Consider the following 24,896-nt stretch of genomic DNA (forward strand, 5'->3'; position numbering starts at 1 on the left):
ACACACCCCACAACTCTCACACAGACAACAGAATGACACAGTGGATCTGCGAACCGTGACACTATTAGCATTATAAACACTGAATTAATACCAACATGTGAAATTAAATTAAATTAATATGCATCAGAAAAATTAGGAATGTTGGACAATAAATATATGAATATAACAGATTTTGCAGTGTTGTCTGTTTGACAGTCACGGAAAGACCGCACGTTTAACATGGACGCTGAACACACATACACACACACAAAGACTGCTTACTGATACAAGAGTTTATTAGGATTACCAATTAAATGTGTGAATGAAATACCTGTGAAAATCTGTTTATTATTATTTCATGCAGTATTGTCTGTCCCATGATTTTTAGAGTCCCGACAGGAAACAGTGGCGGGAATTGTTGGTTCCGGATGGGAATGTACCACTTATTATTGGAGGGTGGGGGTTTCAGGGACAACGCGGCCGAGTTGTTACTGTTATTTCCTGTTCAACTTGATTAAGTGTAAATGGTTTTGTAACATAAAAGTGTATTTGTGTGTTTGGAACATTATGACAACATGTTTCCTCTAGACTATTTATGGGAATATGTGTAAAGTGTTGAATGTGAGTTTGTCATTCCCCATGGGATAATGGTGCTGGCAGCCAATATAAATGTGCATGGCTGCGTCCAAAATCGCATACTTCCCTACTATATAGTATGCGAAAAACAGTATGCGAGGCGAGTAGTATGTCCGAATTCATAGTATTCGAAAAACAGTAGGCGAGAAGTACCCGGATGACCTACTGCTTCCGTCCGAATTCTGTAGTAGGCATACAATGGACGCTGTGCTATCCTGTGATGCCACAGGAGAGGATTCTTCATATTCGAAAATGGCGGAAAGCGGCGGTATGTAGCTCATTCAAGTCCTTAAGTACCTCAGGGAAAAATGGTGTTTATTGTGGTTAAATTGCACTTGTTTTACATGCTGTAAGTAAATGGCTGACTTATTGAAAGTTTAAACATGTAAATCGATGAGAAGATTTTGAGAGTAGGCTGTAAAAAGATGTTTAATCATTATTACTGACAGCACATCAAGCTAACGAACAGATCGAGATAACGAGATAATCGAGATTACTCCACTTTTAAATAAACTTTTGCTGATAATTTACTCACCCCTATGTCATCCAAGATGTCCATGTCTTTCTTTCTTCAGTCGAAAAGAAATTAAGGTTTTTGATGTAAACATTCTAGGATTTTTCTCCATATCCAGGGTTTCCCCAACCATTATATAAGGGGGGCGCCCCGCCCTCCTAACGGCTCGCCCCGCCCCCCTTGAAGGTCAAGTAAATTTGATTTGATTTTCTTTATAGCGCCAGATTACAATTTCTTATTTTATTAAACATAATTATTATTTTATTAAGCATAAACTAATTAGCCCTTAAGTAATATGTTATTTATCTTATTTCCACGATGGCATGTCTTTTCTGTCTGTGTTTGCGCGTTTACAATTATCCAAATGAGTGCGCACCCGCGCACACTCACACACAAACAAACACTTGCGTCACATACAGATAAGCACTAGCGGACAGAGAGCGCGCGGCGGGAAATATGTCGTGGCCGGGTTCACACCGCATGCGTCAGCAGAGCGTAAGCAGCGCGTATTTTTTCGGCGCACATGTCAACAGATGAGAGCATTCACACCGCACGCAGAGGCTGCGCAGCAGCGCGTTGCAGAGCAGAAGCAGCAGTGCCGCGATCGTTTCGGCGCTGGGTCTATTTTTTGCTGTGCTGCTGACGCTCAATTAAAGGTCCCGTTTTTCGTGGTTTTTTGAAGCTTTGATTGTGTTTATAGTGTGCAATATAACATGTGTTCATGTTTCGCGTGTAAAAAAACACAGTATTTTTCACATAATTTACTTATCTGTATACTGCTGTTTCCACTGTCATAAAAACGGGCTGATGACTTCCTTGTTCTATGAAGTCCCTCCTTCAGAAATATGTAACGAGTTCTGATTGTGCCAGCGGTTCCTGTGTTGTGATTCGACAGCTCTCAGCGCACTGTGCCCGGAAAAGTCACGCCTCTTACCATAATGTGGAGATTGTGGAGATGCATGCGCTCAGTGTTATTGTAAACATGTCTTTAATTTTACCCTATCAATTTGAGCCGGAATCAGACCCGGTGATTGGACTGCGTGATGAAAATAACAGCGTTTCGACGACATGGCGACAAACACACTCTACAAACGCAACTCTTGTGTATTCCTGTGGGCGGAGGTTAGTCAAAAAACTGTTTTAGTGACGTCATTAAAGAAGGAAGTAGAGGGATGTAGTCCAAACTGGCCGTTCGATGTAGGCGACTTCTGTTAAATAAAATATCTCGCTTGGCATTGAACTTTGAGCTTTAAAATTTTACAGATTGTATTTATACTCTAACAACAACATTACACACTAACTAAAGTTTGAAACATGGGATCACGAAGAACGGGACCTTTAAAGTGAAAGTACACCTTTGATGGACAACACAAAAAGTGCTCAAAATGCACAGAATAAGCATATCTAGTGTGTTTTTAACAAGAATTGGAGTATGTCAGGAAAGAAATGAATATTAAAAAATATTTATAGAAGATTTACTCATTTAAACTAATTATTCCGTTTGGTTTAACGTATGGTAGGCTATATTATAAAAAAACTAAACTAAACTAGCCAGAAAATATGATATATAAAAATTATTTTAGTTATTACACAGCAATAGGCTCTTGCATACCCAAATCAAACCCGAGTTTGCTGTCTTTTCTCACCGAGTTTGCTGTGTTGTAAACATGTTCACGCGTCAGATAATGTAAAACACAAAGGCCTACCTCATTCGTGTGCAGTAATGGATGAAACGAGGCTTTTATTTATTTATTTTTATTTATTTATGTATTTACGTTTATATTTAGTCTGCGATTTTATCATAATTATTGTTTTAACGATGCACAATCGATCTGACATCCCTGTATGTGATGTTGTCTTGCCATGGGCGTCAGAAGCAAAAAAAAATGTGGGTGGGTCCTCCCTCCAATTTATATATATATATATATATATATATATATATATATATATATATATATATATATATATATATATATGAAGAGTTCAGTTGCAAAACGAGATAACTCCGTTTTTAACATTTTTGTCAAAACATGTTTATTATTATGTTATCATGTTATTATTTTGTTTTATGGTGCTACTTAGCTGTATTTTTTAAGTTATGAAGGTTTAAATCAAAACAAACCAACTGCAGTTGAATTGATTTTAATTGGAATGCACAACCAAAAAACAAGATTTTTGAAAAATTAAAAAAACGGAGTTATCTCGTTTTGCAACGAAACTCTTCATATATATATATATATATACACACACACACATAGATAGATAGATAAAATGCCAATCAATCGGTAGTTATTGATTTTTTTTAATAGAACAACGAGACACAAACCTTTACATTCAATCGCGTTTTTTCTCCCATTTATTTTCACACATTGATCACAGTGCATACAAAGTTTAGTCCCAAAGTGCGCACAACTGGAGAAATACACGATTAAACTTTGATTTCGTTAGATAGAAAAGAAGCAGGGCCGTATGGTTTTTATATTTACCGAGGTCACAAAATGTATTATGCTAGGGGGGTTCGGGGGCATGGTCCCCCGAGAAAATTTTGATTTCCTTGGTGTACATATATGCATTTTTAAGACATTTAAGGCCAACAAATTGGATAACAATAGCTTTAAAACCATGTCAACAAATACATACATGCATGCACAGATTTGAGGCAGATTTAATCGCATGTTTGGTAATTCCATGACTTAATTTACCTCAGAATAATGATGGCGCATGCCCGTAGTTTCTTTAGCGCTTTATTTAAGCTATAATAAAGTAATATGCAGCGCGCGCCGGCGCATTTGCGCGAACAATTCTTGAGTTCACGCTTTGAGCACAGTAGGCTATAGCCTAACGGCTGATTGGAGCTTTACTGATATAGCCTGACAACATCTCATCTGACTGCAGTTCACTGTTGTTCAACTGAAGCTACCTTTTCCGCGCTCGTTTGACTTGCGCCTGGCGCTGAGGCGAAGGTGGAATGCGCGTCTGAAAAGTGTCCCGTTTGTTGTGGTCGTAAAGAGACATTTCTTTATAACGCAGCTTTTTACTTGGCGATGTTTTAAAAAATATTTTTATTTTTGGTATTTTTTATGATCTGTTGGTGGTTTGTGGAGTAGCATCACTGGGGGGATTAGACAAATGCTGAATTAGAGACGGTAAGTGAGTGGGTCCAATATCATTGCTCTTAAAAAGTGGGTGGGTCTTGTCCCACCCACATACAATGGTTCCGACGCCCATGTGTCTTGCAATAGTGTCGAGTAACCCCAGGGTGCAGCCTGGACGATGGGGCGGGGCGACACTTCGAGGCGGAGCGACACGTGTCACCCTGCCCATATTTGGTTCCCCCGCCTTTGGCATTTTGCTCCAACCCAGCAGGGGGCAGTTTGCGTTGAAACAAACAGAACGGTGGCAGCTGCAGCAACAGAGTAATAATAACCACGTTGATTGCATGAGGTTAGTAAAAGTGGCTGTGTATATTATGTTAATATTTAACGCGCTGTTCGAGAATCAAATGTGGAATAATAGCTTAAGCATATCGCAGTGTCTTTCAGGTGATAAAAACTGTTCTTTGATTTTTCTACTTTAGAAAATGTGAGATTCTATCTTTTCCAACAAACATGGAGCACCACACCGTCGTAACCAGAGCAGAACATGAGATTTATATGAAGTCTACTCTTAAACTGTGCCCATTTTGTGACTTTACGAACTCAATTTCGCACATGGTACATATCCATGTTCGTAGACATTTTGAAGCCGCGGTAAAATACAAAGGTTTGTATTATGGTTTGCATGTATTTAGTATGAAGGTATGATTTGTATTAAATAATTGCTATAGGTCACATTATATAATTAAGTTGACATGGTGATGTGCTTATTTCATACATTTTTAGATTTCCTCATTGTCAAATGCAGCGGCCAGTGCCGAGAAAGGCCGCATTTTCACTGCTGCTTTTGTGAGAAGACTGTTATTAATAGGTCACAGTTATTGACTCACATATTAACCCACCCTGAGCCTCGTGATGTCGGTGAACCGGGAGTTACTTCAGTCACTACATCCGACAGACATATTGAGAATGTCATGAACAAAGATACCACAGGTAATTGAATCTTAAAGAACTAGACCTAGTTCTGTTAAACTATTATAGCATGTCTTTTGTTATCTTAAAGCTATGTTTAAATATTTTGATTAGTGGTTTGAGCAGTAAATTCATGAAATGTCAATATTTGAATAAATCGGTAATTTCTCACTTTTTATGAATATTTGTTTATTGTGTATCTAGTGGGTCTGAGTGAACAGCTGGAGTACAGTATCTGCAACTCTGGAGCAAAGAGGTTTGGAGCTGAATCTTGCATTCGAGAGAGCCCTGCATTGAAAGTTGAGAGGATTTGTGACACAGCAAAAAGACAAGATCCCACATTGACATCTTCAGCTTCTTCAAACAGAGGTCATCTTCTTGACATAAATAAAATATCACATGTTTGTGTAGTATAATCCTCTGCATCTAGAGTGATCTTTTCTATCTGGTAATTTTATTGCTTTAAGGGTCTCTTCCAAACATCGAGACTGGAAACCTCATGGATGATATGAACAAGCCAGCAGTTACAGCTGAATCAGACCTTCAGTGTGGAAATGTCAAGAGTTCTACAGGTAACGACTTGTAAAATTATACTTCTCAGGGTTGCAGTGGTATGAGATTTTCACAGTACAATAACAGTGTCAGAAAATATCATGGTTTAATGGTAAACGATCCAGCACAATAAAATATGGTATTGAGGCATTTTAAAATATTGGTGGTACATGCACATTTTTCTTAAGGGAAAAAAACTATTTCTAGATCTTTCATTGGATAATTTTTTACTCTTACTCCAATATCTATAAAGATTATTACTTTTTCTTAAATAATTATTTTATTTTATTATTTCTGTATACATTTTTTTGGATATTCTTCGTACTTCTGCTGTCATTCCATATTAAAGATATTCAAAACTGCATTTATTGTTTGAATTGTTGTGATTTAAAATTTACAGAATTCGAGACTTTTTGCTTTTTCAGATTAGAAACAATGCTTATCACAATTGCTGGATGGAAGGCATGTATTATTAATAGTTTTTAGTTGAGTTGTAGTCAGGCATCTACTGAAAATATTGGCTAAAGGATTGATCTTAGGATTTAAGATTTGATAGAGCGATGGTAGATTACAGTACTGTTGATAAGCAAATGTACGAGATATGATAACTCACTTTAAACCATGAAACTGTTATACTGCTGCAACCCTTATCCTGCTGTAGGCAGTATGCACAGTAATCATTAGTGTGCAGTAGTACAGACTGAACTTCAACTTGTTTTTTCAAACAACTTGTCCAGTAAAAGAAAAAAAAGGTCTGTGGACTTCTGATGTGAAGCCTAAAACAGTTGTGTGTGTGCACTGCAATTTGACATTATTAAAACACAACTTGAGAAAGCACATCCAGAGACGACACACTGAATGCAGGGAGACTGTATCATCCACAAGGTATTTAAGATGCCAGTGTGTTGATGGCAAAAATGGAATATTTGCCGTTGAAAAGTCTTTCCATGGTGTATCTACTCCAATCCATGTCCTGAAAAATACTTGGGGACAATTACAAAGGTCTGAGTGTGAATTGGATGAGTGCTGCATTACCAGAGACTTTGCCCACAGAAGTGGCATTAAGCCATTTGAGTGTGACCACTTGCAGTCTTTATCCTACTGTCCACGTGTTGGTCAAATACAGACTGATCTTGCAGAAGAAACATTGTGTATGATGGTTGACCAGAAGTGGTTTGGAGAAGCAAGGAAGCACCAGTTAATTAATCTGAAGAAGCAATCCAAGTCTGAGGGAGTTCCATTGTCAGTGTCTGTACAAATAGGAGACCAACTTAACAAATTGTACGTGTCTGTGTTTGAAAAAAAACGCTCGTATTACAGCAGACTTGGCCGAGTAATGGTCTCCTATGATGTTAAGAAAAACTCCTGGTACTGCCCTTGCTCAATGCCAAGGAAATCTTGTATTCACAAGGCTGTTTCAAAGTGGCATCTCTTTCACCATCACAAAGAGTTGTTCAAGAAGGTGAAAAGTGTGGAGGAAGTTCCTCCTGAATCACCTGAAGGAAAAAAAGATGACGATAGCTATCCACCATCTGACTCAAACATCAAAGAAATGATCCACTACATGATGGCACACAAAAAACTACCTGGTGAGCTTCCCAAGAACTTACTAGATCATTCCAGAGATGTAAAGTCCAACCAGTCCTTTCCAAGACATCTACTGCCCACAGAATTGAAATGTACGAAGTGCAGAACCCAAAGCTTATGTGATCCAAGACTTATCACAAAAGATGCCAAAATACTGACGTTTTCTGGAGTAATCCAAGGTATGTATGATTATTGTAATTACATTAATGTGCTTGGATATTATATGGATATGGATATGTTAGATTCATGCATTTATTTACTTTATTAGGAATATGTACTTACTACAGACAGTGCCCAAACTGTGGAATGACATATAGGTACCAAGAGTGGTCAGATGGGATACATAATTTCAATGATCACATTCTTTTATCATTGCACTTGTGCATGCTCCTAAGAAACTCAATTCAGATATGTCATAATCCAAATTTGTTGTTTTCTTATGAATTTTACATGAACTTTTGAAGTCACTTTTATATATATATATATCTAATTTTAATTTTTTTTACTTTAATTTCAGAATAGTACTGCTGTAAGTAGGGTAATGGAAATATTACATGCAACTGAAGGTGGGCCTTTCCCTAAACATGAACTTGTCCTACAAGCTTATTTGCACTTTGAGGCCATGACAGAACTAGACTACAGTTACAATTGTGTTACCTGTGGGCACTACCCTAGTGTAGTCATAATGGATCTGCACAAGAAGGGAGCCTTTGGCATGCCTGGTATGTGTACCTTTTAATTTGAGTTTTTTAACATATATATATATATATATTCAAATGTTTTTTTTATAATTGTATTTTCTTAGATTTATTCACAAAATATTTTTATCCCATCAGGACCACATTGTTGTTTTATTTTTTAAAGAAATATTTACATAAACCTTTTATTTCATGGACATAGGTTGCATTCATTCATAAATTAAAATATAATTTAAAGGGATAGTTCACCCAGAAAATGAAAATGTGATGTTTATCTGCTTACCCCCAGCGCATCCAAGATGTAGGTGACTTTGTTTCTTCAGTCGAACACAAATGATGATTTTTAACTCAAACTGTTGCTGTCTGTCAGTCTTATAATGCGTGTCAATGGTAACACAATTTATAAGAGTCAATAAACATGCACAGACAAATCCAAATTAAACCCTGCGGCTCGTGACGACACATTGATGTCCTAAGACACGAAACGATCGGTTTGTGCGAGAAACTGAACAGTATTTATATCATTTTTTACCTCTAATACGCCACTCTGTCCAACTGCGTTCAACATTCACTTAGTGAGGTCTGATCGCGCTCTGACAGCAGCGGTGATCTCTCACGCATATACTTCAATGAGTGCCAGACATCACTTCCGTTGTCAGAGCGCGATCAGACGTCACTAAGTGATTGCTGAACGCAGTTGGACAGAGTGGCATATTAGAGGTAAAAAATGATATAAATACCGTTCGGTTTCTCGCACAAAGCGATCGTTTCGTGTCTTAGGACATCAATGTGTCGTCACGAGCCGCAGGGTTTAATTTGGATTTGTCTATGCATGTTTATTGACTCTTATAAATTGTGTTACCATTGCAATGCATTATAAGACTGACAGACAGCAACGGTTGGAGTTAAAAATCATCATTTGTGTTCTACTGAAGAAACAAAGTCACCTACATCTTGGATGCCCTGGGGGTAAGCAGATAAACATCACATTTTTATTTTTGGGTGAACTATCCCTTTAATCTAATCTAAATGTATCCTACTTTTAAATACTATGTTCTATATTTTTATTTTATTTATTGATTTGTAGTAAGTGAAATTGATCCCCCTCCGCCAAATTATGATGGCCACGTGGATAGTGAGAAGTTTTGGGAGGCAGTAACAGTAGAGATGATAAGCCGAGGTTTTTATACAAGTAGGCTATGTCTAGCATCACTTTTCAGATATACAGACTTTTACTTGTTTATTTCTTTACTGCAGTTTAGCTTCTTTCCTTTTCATTATTAGGTGGGATAAATAATCCCTTTGTTGTGCAGCCAAGCTACAGCTTTTGGGCACCATGGATTGGTATTCATACTAGGTCATCCAACATGGTTCTCAATACAGAGTATGCTAAGCTTCATGTTTCACAAGACTCAACTGAGGATGACATACCACTTACAGAAGAACGGCTTGCTGATGAGCTGCTAAATCTCCGGGTATGGTTTGATTCATCTTGCTAATATATTAGTTTAGATGTTTTGTTCTGTCATGTATAATTTGTTGCCATTTTTCTTTTTGGCTAGACTGAGGAAATAAGGGCCCTTTGTAAGGGCTGTGGAATAGATCACAAAGGATCTAAGATGGATTTAATCATTCGACTAAAAGAAAGAATGTCAAATCGAGTCACCTACAACAAGGTTTTTGAAAAAGTGTGGGGTGCATCTGGTAAGTCAAACTGTATAGTTATGTATTAGGGTGGCATAAAACTACTGATACAAGTTATTGTTTACATAATCATTTTGCTCTTCAAATTGCTTCAAATTGGTGTGAAGCGATTTTTGTCAATTTTAAGCTGTGGGGTTATAAAAATGTATAGATGCAAACATACTGAGTTCATGGATTTTGACTTGACGTGTCTTTCAATTTAGGTGGCTGGGCTGTTATAACCTGCCCATGTGGAGTTGTGTACTCTGTGAAATTTAACATCAGAGCAGAGAGCCCTCGCGATTACGCTGACCTCCTGCTTTCATGGAAACATGTACCAAATGTTACTGTGTACGACTACCCAAGGGGTCTAGCCTCACATGCAAACCATCGTTCAAAGAAATTCTTTCATCCTTTTGAAGGTCGATTACTGCATCCATCTGAAGAGAATATCAAGAAGGCATCTGAAAATGACTTGGAAGTCAGTTTGCCATGGCTTAACCACCGAAAAGAACCAGCTGATCAAGATGGTCACCCTGTAACTGGTTCATGTGACCATTATGTTTTATGTGATGTGTTCCATCAGAACAATAGTAAGGATCTTAGGGATTCCTTGAGGAAGATTGGCCTTGTCCCAGAGCTTGCAGGAAAAATAAACAGTCAGACAGCTGAGCAACTCTTTTCAGATATGAAGAAAAAGAACTACTTCCTAAACATGATGAAACCATCATCCCATGTTTTCCTTGCAAGAAATATTTTGCACCACAAAAATGTTGCACGGAACAATAAGGTTGTGAAGCAGTTAAGAAAACTTGCTGACGAGAACACCGAATTACAGTTTGATTGCAATGGAAAGATAATTTTGGGTAATATATTATCACTGTGTGCATGTATATAGTAAAGATATATATGAATGTGTATGTATATGCTTGTGTTTTAGGTGCAAACATGGCAGAGAGTCCTCAATCCTCCAAAACTATTGATACTGCTGGAGTATTCAATCAGATTTCAGGTATGAAGGCGCTGTTGTGGTAGAAAGTTTAGACATATTTGATTGAGATGAAGTGATAATTCATTGTTCATATTTTTTAATAGCTGCTGTCAAGCCACCGTGTGAAGAGCACACATGTCACAGTGTGACTACAAGCCACAAGCCCTTCTGGGTAGTGGAGGACATGCTTCCAAATAAAGCGGTGTGGGGCAAACCATTACCAGAACATCTTCAGAAAATGGTAGCGATTTGTTTGGCTACACTAGAAATCTTAAAACATGATCATAGTTTATGCTCTTTCTTTTTTTGTTAATATTTTCAGGTTGCGCATGTGTTGGACCCCAACGGTGGCCTGGAGGAACAAATTGTTTCTGTGGGATCAACTGTGTTGTTGCGTTCTGATTTGTTGTCTTTAGGATTGTCAGAAGAAGTTGAAGCAACGGTAAAATCAATTTTTATTAGTAAAATGAGATAGAAAAATATCAAAGGAACTCATTTTATGTGTTTTTTTTTTTTAAATTCTAGATTTTGAACTGTTGCCTAAGAATCATAGAGCACATTGCTTTCCGCATGGTAAAGTAGCAGTCTAAAAAATTTGATTGAAAACGGGATACATTTGTGTGTATCTGATAATTGTTTCTTTGTTACAGGATGTCAATGTGTATGTTGCTAATTCCTATGTGGTAGTGACCTGGCTTCCACCACTTTCTTGTTTCCCTGAGTTGTCCCTTCCGGTGAGTTCTGAAATGTTGTATCTTGTGAATAATTGTACTATCACTGAATATATACAACATTATATTTCCTAGGCTCTGATATGTTTCTATATATTTTAGCCTAATGTCAGCCAGACAGACCTTGTGGTTCTGCCAGCTTGGGTACCTGGCCACTGGCTACTGTGTGTAAGTAATTGAATTCATATGAGAACTAGTACTGTAAGTTGTAATTTTAGCAATATCCAATACTAAACAATGTGCTGTTGAATTTAGTTTAGTTGCACATTACCATTAATTACATTAATTACAGTAATTACCATTAATTACAGTAGAACCATTAGTACCATACAGTTAGTACCATTACAGAGATGTTTTGTGTAGAACATTGCATGTGCGTTTTACAGCTAATGAAACCAAAGACACGAGAAATGTATTTTCTCGACTCTATGCAACAAGCAGGATTTGGACCATACATCGACACATTCAGGTTACAGAAATGTTCAGAATGTGTTCAGAGATTACAGTGGTTCTGTTTTAAACTGTAATCGTTTATTTTATTTTTTTTAATAAACTTTTTTTTTGTTCATTGAAAATTTCAGTGCTGTGCATGAACAGTTATGTATCAACAAACTACAGATATGACACTTGTTTGAAAATGAGATATAGATAGGTTAATTTACCTTGAGGGCTACATCCCTAAAATGTTCGGCATCATTTTTCTTTACAGAAACATTGCAAAACTCATTGACAGTAGAGAGTGGACGGAGAAAACTGCCAATACATTTGAAGTGAAACGTTTTATTTAAATGCAAACAAAAGTCTATTTCATTACATTTTTTTTTTTTTTTTTTTTTACATTTACAATAATTGATGTGATAGTAATCTGTAAAGGTTTAAGTATGTGCTTGTTTTAATCCAAACCTCACAGGGAATCCCGAAGCAGATGGGCGGGAACAACTGTGGGATTTACATACTGATGGTAGGTAAAATTGGAATAGTTATTATTAATTGTAAGTTACAACCTGCTCATTTTCTTGTTCTTTGTGGATTGTAACAGTACACACTGTACATGGCTTTGGGTCTTAGATTTGATTTTACAGAGGTATGTCATTACATTTTTCAAGTTATTTGAACAGACATGCATGATTATTGTGTATATATTATTATTTATTTTATTTTATTTTATTTTTTTCAGGATGACATGCCTGTGATCAGGAGGTGGTGGTGTGCTGTTCTCCTGGACAACTTCACTCCACAAATGTATGTAGCTGTTTGAATGTTCCTACATTAAACATTACTCTGTACTATATCTACCAATATATCTACCTCTTGTCATTTGTTCTTTTAGTGCTCAACCACTGAGGGGCGGAGCTTCACCATTCAAAAGGCAATGTCTTCAGGCAGAGTCCAGTGAAGCAGGTTATTTGTGCACATACGTTCATTAAGGACAATAACTACATATGTATGTACATGAAGGTTTTTTTTTCTTTTCCTAGTTGTTACAGCAGCTGCATAGTTGTTCAAATATGAATTTGAAGGGATTATGTACAAGTACTAAATTGCTCAGCACCAAGGATCATTTCATATATAGCTATCAGTTAACATCAGCATCAAAGACATTTAAAACATTTAATCTTAACTCATTTTCTATTTGCGATCCAATGTGGATTCTGTTCACCATATAAGACAGACATATTTATATTCAATGCAAAAGATCTCCAAGTGGATCATACTGGCTGTTGTCAGACTCCTTGTACATACAAAAATCTCACTGGATTATTACAATTAATGGCAAAATTAATGTTTGGAAATGTAAACTGAAATTTCCTACTGACACACTACAGCAAAAGATATAAATAACTGGCTTAAAATATAATATATATATATATATAATTTTTTTTTTTTTTTTGTGTGTGTGTGTGAAAAAATACTAACATGCCTAAGACTTCTGCACAGTACTGTATATATTAATATTTAATTAGTATTATAAAATATTAATCTTTTCTTATTCAGAGTATGCAGTTGTGACAACAATCTATCAGGTTTGTCTAAAGCAAGGTTGTCTGTACTCAGTGTTTATATAATGTTTAATGACTTTTATATAAAGTATAAATAAACATATGTTTTTGTTTCATACGTTATCTTGTCTACAGGTGACTCTGCATAGTTCACACTTTCTTTGGTATGCAGACGCTTTAGGGATGTCGTCACTCAGGAAGGTTTTCGGAAAGCAGCACACTTTGCCTGGCTAGACAGTAAGATTTTTTTTTTTCCCTGTTCAATGCACATTCTCCAATTGAATTTTGTAGTATGAGGCAGTTAAATGTTTCATTTATCTGTACTGTATTTTGCCTTTACACTTTAAGGTGTGGCCAACTGGAAGAATTTCTCTCCCGTCTACCGGAAAGAATTCCGACAGATGTACAGCATCAGGGAATGCTTGGAGTGTAGGGCTCTTTTCAAGTCATACCCGCCAGGGTATAGGGGAAGAGGCCGACGTGGTGAACTTCAGGGCTTTTTCTCGGATGTGTGCACAGGATATTGCTCCCAGGACTGTTTTTTTGCAGCTGGAAACACATTGGTGTAAGTTCATTGAAGGGAAAGAGAATGAACTGAGATCAACTGGTTTATTAATTGATGTCATTTAAAGTTAAACTTTGCAGTGTTTTGTGTTCTAATAAAAAAAGCTATGGCAAACACGTGCATGACAACTTGTTTCAGTCATTTGCATCAGTCTGTCGTTTTTTAAAGTTTCTCATATTTCATGTTAACATAATTTGCTATGTATTGCTTTAAGCAGGCATGACGTCCATCTAATTAATGATTTCTTAATTTAGTTGTGACAATTCTGTGTAATATTTCAATTACCAGTGATTTTAGAAAAGTGTTTAAAGGGGTGATTAAATGTATTGTTTTTAAGTTTTTTTTATTATATATATAAGTGGGTAACTACATTAAGGATTAATGAGGTTTCCAGTAGTGCAATTCAGATAACAAATAACAGAAAAAGAGTGTTTTTGGGTTCAAGTTCTAGTTCCTTCCTTTCAAAAAGTAACCATGGTTTTATTGTTGTTAAAATATCTGTTGGCATATTGATTGCCACGTGTTAACCACACAAACACCATATTAGTAACTAGTTTTTGTAGCACAAACTATGGTTAATTTTCGTAGGGTTTAAGGGAATGTTGACTATATTGGTGGCGTTCAGAGACTGGTGACAGTTTGCCAGAAACACACACACACACACACACACATATATATATATATATATATATATATATATTATACTTCGCCTTATATTGCCGTGTCACTTACAAAAACCAGCGAGTAATGCCGAGGTAGTGTCCAGCTGTTGAGGGAGTAATTGTAAATTAGACCATTTATTTATATTCTGTTCGTTCTAATCCACCACTCTTTGTATTTGTTTTCATGGAATGTTGTGGAAACGCAAAAACACAAAATTTATATTCGCTTTTTAATTTATATAAAAAGTTTATTCATCTGAATGTCTACTTCCGCATTCCAAACCTGCTCACAGCGTCATAGTTCTCTACACCAATAAGCTGTAAAAGCGTCACACATCTCTACACCAATAAGCTCATCTTAATCATAAACCAATAACCGTTGAGCTGGGCGGGGCGACACAATGTGTCGCCCCGCCCCATCGTCCAGGCTGCACTCTGGGGTACTACATAGTGTCGGTGCGCATAAAGTGCACGCTTTCACTCTGTGACTTTAATATAGTTAATAAATATCACATGAAGAGTGCCGTTTTTCTCCAGATATCCGCATGATAACAATTGTTATATACATTTTATTCATGTTTACATTTAAGACACCATTGCCTGTTTTTGCTCAATTTCGCCAACGAATATAGTTCAAATCAAATCCACAGCACTGTAATTGCGTCCCTGAGCAACAAATGGCGCTGTTTCTTTACTGAATGAATCAGCTTTTAATTTGAACGAATAAATTGAATCAATGAAAATTGGAAAAGATAGGCTACAAGTGATGACGAGGGAGCTTCAGTTGAACAACAGTGAACTGCGGTCAGATGAGATGTTGTCAGACTATGCCAGTAAAATTCAGAAAAATTAACATGACTGTCCAATCAGCCGTTATACTGTGCTCGCGGCGCACACTCAAGAATAACAGAGGCTAGCTAGCATAGACATATAATAGCTAGACCCTCCCTCCTACTCCTCCTGGCCCTCCCCTCCGTGCTTCCTGAAACAGTCATGAACGCGCATTTAAAATGTAAGTAGCTTGCGTATTGACGCTGCTTTTCGGTTATTGGCTGGAGCATGTTTATTATGTTAAGTGGTCCAGGCTGCACCAGTTTGTTTTTATTGCAGTTTTCGGAGCTTGTGGCGACTACAGAGACCGCGTTTTTTTACAGTGTGTTCAGGGGACAGGCAGCTAGCGCATAGTGAGGAGATGTTTGCTGTATGTGACAAAAAAAAAAAATTGGGCCTAAAAACGCGTCAAATCGCTTAGAGCGCCTTTAAGTCATGAAATTACCACACATGCGATTACAGCTGCCTCAAAACTGTGAATGCTTGTATTTGTTGACATTGTTTTAAAGCTATTGTTATCCAATTCGTTGGCCTTAAAACGTCTTAAAAATGCACATATGTACACCGGGGAAATATAAATTTTCTCGGGGGAGCATGCCCCCGTACCCCCCTAGCAAACTTCTGACCTCGGTAATTAATGTGTGTGCAAATAAATGGGACCAAACGCGACTGAATGTAAAGGTTTGTGTCTCATTATTCTATTAATAACTACCGATTGATTTTGCATGCATGTGTGTGTGTATATACAGCTATGGAAAAAATTAAGAGACCACTACAAGTTCAGAAATCAATGTTAAGTGGTCTCTTATTTTTTTCCATAGCTGTATATATACATATATGTATATAATGTTTCTTTTAAGGTTTCAGACATTTAAATACGCATAAGCACCATTAAACAATACATTTGGAGTTTATAAAATACACACTGATGTCAGACGTCAGTGGAAGCATCAATAAACAGTGAATTCAAATATAATTTGCCGACATTTATTCATACCAGACACACATAATGGGTCTAATGCCTCGTTTCCACTGAGCGGTACGGTTCGGTTCGGTACAATTCGGTACGGTTCGGAGCGGTACACCTTGATCAGGCTTGCGTTTCCACCGCAAATAGTACCCTTACTTGATAGGCGTGGTGTAGCCGGAAAATAGTGATCGACGTCATTCTTGCGCAAAGAAGAAAACGATATAGTAAACAACAATGGAGGACATACTACATCAAATCTTGTTCTTGCTTATCGGCTTGAGGCTGTCTGTCACAAGAAGAAGACGAGCTTTGCTTGCTGCACGTCAACATTAGGCGTTTCAGAATACCAAGATCGCAAAGTTCAGACGTCCATGCAGCAGCACCTACCAGCAAGCGGAGGAGAAAACCCGCGTAATTTAAAAACTATTTTACTGTGTCATGAAATGTAGTTTTAAAAGTTTTTCAGGCGAGAATGTAGTTGTTTAAATCTCAAATCTGTGGTTAATTTATAAAGATAGCGCCTATTTGAAAATTTGATCTGACGTTGTCGGAGTTGTGAGATCCAGGCGATCACCGGGCGCTCGGTGCTCATGTACCCAGCCGAGAGCAGCTGTACCTCGGCTAGTCGTTCTGACATTCGCCGCTGGCTCTGATGTCTCTGTAGTGGTTAAAAACAAGGTATCATTCATCTTGTGTATAACGGGCAATCTTTGGTCTCATTAATTTATAATTTGTTAACGGGCAAATCGTTTTGGCTGAGGGGAAAGTGAAGTTTTATAACTTTATATATTTATTTAACTTTACCGTTGTAGTGCGCTGTACGTTTGACTGAATTGTTTGCTTGTCTTTATTTCTTATTGTATAGCTTCTCATATTTTATTTATAATGGTTATTATTGATAATTAAAACTGACGTTTAACAAAAGAGAAGGTTGTTTTGTCTTATATCATTTTATTATAGGCTACATACAGTGAAGATAATCAGAGTACATATGCACATATTGCCTGAACCACACATTAATAGGTTTCATATTTTTTAAATAAAAACGAAAAGAGGCAGGGTTGTGTTTTATATTTTGTTTTGTTATATAGCCTACATGAAGTGAAGATAATTAATGCACGCGTTGCCTGAACAACATTTGTGTGGCGCCTCTTGTGTTGTCATTCCCCTTGTAGCACGCGCAAGTGATGATTCTCTGTCAACCAATCAACGTTCTGCAGAGTGTAGCTCCACCCTTTTGGTACGGTACTGTTGTGCTTGGTACCCCAACGAAAGGGTCCCAAAAAAGTGGTACGGTACGGTTCGGAATTAGAGTACCATTCACAACTTTTGACAATGGAAACGTCAAAAATTGTGTACCGTACCGTACCGAACCGAACCGTACCGCTCAGTGGAAACGAGCCATAAGTAATAAAGTTTACTCTCTTATTCTTCCAGTTCACCAGCCACTTACTTGCATATATTTCAGAAGAAACTGATGTATTCACCTGCTGTAAATCAGACTGACAGAACTCTGCGAACTGCAGTGCAAACTAAGATGGCGGCGCCCATCTGGCATTATAGATCAAGATAAAGATCATTTATAAAGGTTTTTAAAGGACAAAACACACTCACTCACACATATTTGAGAATCGGAATATCATATAGTTGAAGACATGTAAGCAAGTTTGCGAATATTTTAAATAAAAAAGGAAAAACAAAATAATAGTGATCCATCTCTCATACAGTGTTATTGTGGCTATGTTCAGCGCTCGTGACACGCACGCGTCGCCATGGAAACAATAAGGGCAAACGTTCTAAAATAAGGGTCGCCTTAAAAAAAACTCACTCTGGCGGTCAGTTAGAATATTTTACACTCATGCTTGAAAGGTGTGCGTATCCTGGGTGTTTTAATATAAGAAAGCCTAAAAGAAATTTTTTTTCAGGACAGAAATTTGTGACTTTTCAGAGATTTCCTATACACAATCCTGAGCGAATGAAACTGTGGTTGCTACCATAGACAGTAGGGATGCAACAATACAGTTAGCCCACGGTTCAATACATACCTCGGTTTTTTAACCACGGTTTTCGGTTCGGTTCGGTTCAGTTTGTTATTCTATGCTTAGGCAATAGGAACAGTAAGAGGTTAGTAGAAAAAGTAAAAACGATTTATTGCAATACTCCTTTATTTTATTTAAAAGCAAAGAAAAGTCCACTAGTTTCTAGTGTATTGTATAATATAAAATAATTTTTTATTTTAAAATTAACACTGACATCTCACAGCTGTTGGTAGCCCATGTACAAACTGTACAAACAAATTCTCCAAAGCTGTTTACCAAGCTTTCGATTAAATTTCATATTTGAAATCACCAATAAAATCTGACAACAACTGCCTCATTTTATTTTATTTTTTTTCTCAAACGCTGGAATCATGACAAAAAATCTGTACTTTTCAGGCTGGATCAAGCTAATGCGCATGCGCAGACCTAAATGCGCGTCTCTTGTGCCTCATTTCGGAGACACTCGTCTGGCTGTTTCTATAGAAACCGGTGCTTCTAACGGCCGCTGCAGTGACGCGATGACTTTATCAGTCAGCGATTGGCTCTTATTTAGAAGGCGGGACTTATTCCACCATATTGCGCGTTTCACTTTCTCCCATTCAAAACAATACGAGTGACGCGTCTTGTGTTATTCTATAGTCTTTGATTATACTCAACGGCAAAACCGAAATGTCTCCACACCACGGATTTGAAAGACGCCGGCGCTTCCTTGTACTGTAGCCTCACTTCCCCGCCGCTCGCCATGTTAAAGTGTGGAATGATGGTTCAGCGCCCCCTAACTTTAGAGCATAGTGATTGAATATTTACTCGCGGGGAGGAGTACTCGTAGACTTACAGGCACACACAAACAGTCAATTCGGAGAGAAATAAAACGCACATAAATTATTTAAACGTAAAACCGAAAAAACCGCAATTCACAAGCGCGTATTGAACCGTGGATGTCGTACTGAACGGTTCAATATTATATTGAGAATTGTGGCATCCCTAATAGACAGTAAAAGAAATGGACACAGCGACCCCATTGGAACTCAATTGAGACAAGTGAAGCCCATTTTTAGCGATTTTTAGCACTTCCGTTTCTGACGCGCAGACTCAAACTAAGCTTTATGATGTCAGCAACCTGTCTGACAGATGTAAATCTTCTAGAAGCTGTGCGTGCAAACTGCCATTGTTAATCTTGCAGAGATGGCGAGCTTGAGCGGGGAGTTCTTTGGCGTGAGTGAGCAGGAGTAAGTATTCTGATTAATTATTTTGTATAGTATTTTAAAATGTAACGCCAGTACGCCATATTAAGTTAATGCATACTATTGCCTGCGAGCTTCTCCTCCTTTCTGTACGGTAATTTCTCTACTGTGCGACAGAGAGTCGAGTGGTTATGACGCAATCGTTAGCCTATTTTTACAAAAACTGTTTCTACGGGGCCATAATGTAACATAGAAGGTAATGGAGCCCTTTATACATTGTCGTGTATCTTTAGAAATAAATAATGGACAAATGGAGTCTTTAAACGCCTCAGATGTAAAGTTATTCGCTGTCAAAGTGACGCCAAAATGAATGGGAGTCAATGGGATGCTAACGCAAGTGAAGTTCTGCTACAAGATGGCGGCACGCGGCCGACTTCAACTTCCGGTCGACTTCCTTGGGCACTGGTTGCTACGCCTGCGTCAAGTGACCTTTTCAACGTAATTGCGTATTACGTGACGTCACGAACGCGCATCGGAGAAAAGAGCAAAGCCAGCATTTGTGCTTATAAAACTTAAACTTTTTAATTTTTTTTTTTAAAAATGACCGATCGTTTCGCTAGATAAGACCCTTATTCATCGTCTGGTATCGTCTGGTGTCGTTTAAAGCGCTTTGAAGCTGCACTGAAGCTGCCATTTGGACCTTCAACCGTTTGGTGCCCATTGAAATGAATGATATGGAGAAAACTCCTAGAATGTTTACATCAAAAACCTTAATTTCTTTTCGACTGAAGAAAGAAAGACATGGACATCTTGGATGACATGGGGGTGAGTAAATTATCAGCAAAAGTTTATTTAAAAGTGAACTAATCCTTTAAATCAGCTTGTTAACACTGTTTTGTTTAACGGAGACTTCGTTGTTAAGCAGTTTAATGAGATTAGAAAACTTAACGGACAGCAACATTCAGGCGGCAGTAGTTTGTATAGGGCTCAGTTTGTAAATATATATTTTTAGAATATGTATATACTATTTATCATTATTATCATTGTATTTATTTATATATTGTATATAATATTTAGGCTATGTTGTGTATTTCTCTCTCCCTCTCTGTCTATCTACACATTATTTTATATATATGTATTCATGTCTTTTGTTTCTCTTGTGTATTTTTATATGCATTCATTTTGAATAATAATTTACTTAATTTCGTTGCTCCAAATCAGCCTCTGTCGAGAGGCCTGCATATGTAAACATCACAAGTTTTGAACTGAGTTCAGAGTGAGATTTCGGCGGCGGCAGCAGCGACAGGGGTTTGGGTGGGGACGGGGGTCTGATATGAAAAATGACACAAATTCGTACAAATAAAAAAAAAAAAAAAGATTTAATTCAGCATTTTAGTGTGTATGTGAGTGAGTGAGTGAGTGAGTGAGAGAGAGAGAGAGAGAGAGAGAGAGAGAGAATTTTTTGAATTTTTGAATTTTAATACACCTTTATTAAACCAAAAAAGGTTTCACAATATTACAAAATCACGAAGCAAAAAATAAATAAATAAATAATAAATAAATCAATCAATCAAAAAGCAAGCATTAATTCTTCATCATCATCAACTGTACAAAGGACCTCATTTATCCCCCAAATGTACATAAAAGACTCCACACATTTAATCATTTTATAATAGGCATGCTCTATTCTAAGCCGAGCTGCGACCAAGCCTTTAAAAATCTTCAACACATCCAGAGAACCCTGTCCAGACAACTTATTTTTTCTTGATTTCCAGATAGCAAGTTTTGCTATACCAGACAAAAAATTCAATAAAATCAACTGACTTTTCCTTTTTTCTGTATACTTTGGACTATATATAAACATTTCAAAAGAGAAAGCTTCACCAATTTCAATAAACCATTGAGATAAAAGTGAAAACAATTCATTTAGCCTAGTACACTGTACGAATAAATGAAAAGTACAGCCTCTGTACAGAAGGGACAACCCACCCCAACAGAAGGATCAATGTGCACCACGTATCTGTTTGTGGCTATCGCCCCATGTACAATCCTCCACTGAAGGTCACCTGTTCTTTTATCAATTGGGCGTTTGTATAAGGACCGCCAGCAGCCTCTAGGGGAAGAAACAACTCCAAAAAATTCAGTCCATTTTGTTGAAGTCAGTCCACTCAAAAAATTTGCATTAGATGCTTTTACACAGGAGATATATAGGGCTTTTTTCCCCTACTTCTTCAAAAATTCCATGCTGAGGGGTTTTAAAAGACAAAAGACTCTTTCCATCATCTTGCCAATCTCCCACAGCAATAGTTACATTAAGAGAGGGGAAAACATAAGGAATCCCTTTTCTCCATTGATCAACTGCTACTGCAGTTGGCAGTTTCAACACAACTGTGCTCCTTTTTAGAAAGAAATGGAATCTGTGAGGATTTCCAGTCAGGATTTAGACCATACCATAGTACTGAGACTGCTCTCGTTAGAGTTACAAACGATCTACTCCTATCATCCGATCGTGGCTGTATTTCTCTATTAGTGTTATTAGATCTTAGTGCTGCTTTTGACACTATCGATCACAACATTCTTTTAAAAAGACTTGAAAACTATATTGGCATTAGTGGAATTGCTTTGGCATGGTTCAAATCGTACTTATCTGACCGTTATCAGTCTGTAGTAGTTAATGAAGAGATGTCGTATCGATCACAGGTTCAATATGGAGTACCACAGGGCTCAGTACTAGGACCGTTGCTTTTCACTCTGTACATGCTGCCCTTAGGAGAGATAATTAGGAAGCATGGTGTTAGTTTTCACTGCTACGCTGACGATACTCAGCTCTATATTTCCTCGCGCCCTGACGAAACCTACAAATTCACAAAACTAACAGAATGCATAGCTGACATTAAAAACTGGATGACAAGAAATTTCTTATTATTAAATTCAGAAAAAACTGATATCCTAATCTTTGGACCAAAAACTTCCTCACGAAAAAACCTTGAATACTCTCTAACACTTGACGGGTGCTCCATTAAACCTTCGTCCTCAGTTAAGAACTTGGGTGTGCTCTTCGATACCAATCTTTCATTTGAAAGTCATGTTTCTAGTATCTGTAAAACCGCCTTCTTCCATCTAAAAAATATATCTAAATTACGACATATGCTCTCAATGACAAATGCGGAACAGTTGGTCCATGCATTCATGACCTCAAGACTAGATTATTGTAACGCTCTACTGGGTGGTTGTTCTGGTCGGCTTTTAAACAGACTACAGTTGGTCCAAAATGCGGCAGCTAGAGTTCTTACTAGAACCAGAAAGTATGACCATATTAGCCCAGTTCTGTCAACATTACATTGGCTCCCTATTAAACATCGTATAGATTTTAAAATCTTGCTACTTACTTATAAAGCTCTAAATGGTTTAGCTCCCCAGTACCTAAGTGAGCTCTTAATGCATTATAGTCCTTCACGTTTATTGCGATCTCAGAATTCAGGCCAGTTGATAATACCCAGAATATCAAAATCAACTGAAGGCGGCAGATCCTTTTCCTATTTGGCACCTAAACTCTGGAACAATCTTCCTAGCATTGTTCGGGAAGCAGACACACTCTGTCAGTTTAAATCTAGTCTAAAAACACATTTCTTTGCTCTTGCATACACATAACACATTATCAATACATTAACATTTTTCAAATCCGTTAAAGGATTGTTACGCTGCAATAATTAGGTCGGCCGGAACCGAGAACATTTCCTATAACACTAGATATACCTGTACATCAGAATAAGAATGGCATCTACGCTAATATCTGTCTCTCTGCTTATCCTGAGGTTTTCCGGGTGCTGGATCCAGACCGTATCCAGATCAGATGGAGAACCTGTGTCTGGACCTGACTACAACGTAGCCCAGGAGACAATGGGCCTACAGATCCAGTTCTGGCTGCATCTATAATTCAGATTTTTAATCCCCGTATCCGCTTACATATATTTATATATAATCTATTTTTAATCTCTATAATAAAAATGTATAATTCAGATTTTGATCTCCATATCCATTTACATATATTATATATATATCTTCCAAGGGGTTTTTTCCCTCCTAGGACTTTTTTCCCAGTGTTAGCACGCTGGGTTTTTCTCCTAGGGGGTTTTTTCCACTCCTGGGAGTCAGCCGACATTGGCTTAATGTAGCACCATCTTGTATATGTTACATATTACCATGCTTGTTTGTACAGCTTATTTTTAACCACTTCCCTTTTTTCTGTGCTTCTAATATGTAAAGCTGCTTTGAAACAATTACCAATTGTAAAAGCGCTATATAAATAAATTTGACTTGACTTGACTTGACTTAACAAACGCTAAAAAGTATGTTCTAAATGATATGAACGTGTGTAGTACAAATGTATTTCAGATGTACCACCTTGTTGTTACTGTCAACGTGACCTATCAGCGTCAGTTGCGTTGCTTCACTGCTATCCACAAATCCTCTCCCGTGGCCTCATGGGGGAGTAAAGTGTCCATCACATGCACACTTCAGAATCTCGCCAGAAGTAGTAGGTCATTCGGGTACTTTTTGCCTACTCTTGTTTGAGTACTGTGAATTCGGACATACTTCTTTTGATACATACTGCTTTTTGCCTACTATATAGTAGGGAAGTATGCGATTTCGGATGCAACCCATGCCAATGATATAGCCTATCAGGTAGACTTGTATAAAGCACATAACACTGATGAATACACAAAATACATTATATATATACAGGGTTGCCAACTTTGGGACTTTCAGTTTCAAAATTTCAGTTTGCGCGTGTGCATGGAGAAAACGTTTGGTAACCCTAATTTTAAAAATCAATGTCAGTCCATGTTTACTTAGTATCATTGGGGTGAAATAATTTATTTTATTTTTTGTCAGTTTTGTTACCTGACAGGGGCGGAGCCAGACATTGTAAACATTCGGGGCTTAGCCCAAATCTATATTTGTCCAAAGACATTTCAATTTTCTATTAATAGCTTTACTGACTTGAAAGGAGCTTTTGTTGTCGTATTCTTGTTTAGAAAATGTACAATATTTGACACTGTAATTTGTAAAACTTTGTTGGGTGTACCTCCGCTAGGGGGGTCCGGGGGCATGCCCCCCTGTAAGAAAATTTTGTACATTTTAAGGTTAAATGCATCAATCTGGTGCACTCTGGAAACTCAAAATTAAGAGCTTCAACCCATGTA

At 37.4% G+C, this 24,896-nt stretch overlaps 1 protein-coding gene across 1 annotated transcript; it reads left to right on the forward strand.

Moving 5' to 3' along the window:
* Window positions 1–4,243: 4,243 nt before the first annotated feature.
* LOC125269891 lies at window positions 4,244–14,119 on the forward strand. The gene is made up of 25 exons (XM_048192943.1): window positions 4,244–4,573; window positions 4,707–4,891; window positions 5,011–5,217; window positions 5,401–5,565; window positions 5,664–5,768; window positions 6,486–7,514; window positions 7,604–7,763; window positions 7,858–8,057; window positions 9,121–9,225; window positions 9,318–9,508; window positions 9,596–9,737; window positions 9,941–10,582; window positions 10,657–10,728; window positions 10,812–10,948; window positions 11,030–11,149; window positions 11,233–11,280; window positions 11,358–11,441; window positions 11,541–11,606; window positions 12,349–12,399; window positions 12,478–12,522; window positions 12,616–12,680; window positions 12,769–12,839; window positions 13,434–13,462; window positions 13,574–13,675; window positions 13,787–14,119. The coding sequence occupies exons 1-24, from the start codon at window positions 4,341–4,343 to the stop codon at window positions 13,670–13,672; spliced, it is 4,251 nt and encodes a 1,416-aa protein (XP_048048900.1). The 5' UTR covers window positions 4,244–4,340; the 3' UTR covers window positions 13,673–13,675; window positions 13,787–14,119.
* Window positions 14,120–24,896: the final 10,777 nt, after the last annotated feature.

Source organism: Megalobrama amblycephala, linkage group LG6 (assembly GCF_018812025.1).
Source record: "Megalobrama amblycephala isolate DHTTF-2021 linkage group LG6, ASM1881202v1, whole genome shotgun sequence".
Classification (NCBI taxonomy): Eukaryota; Metazoa; Chordata; class Actinopteri; order Cypriniformes; family Xenocyprididae; genus Megalobrama; species Megalobrama amblycephala.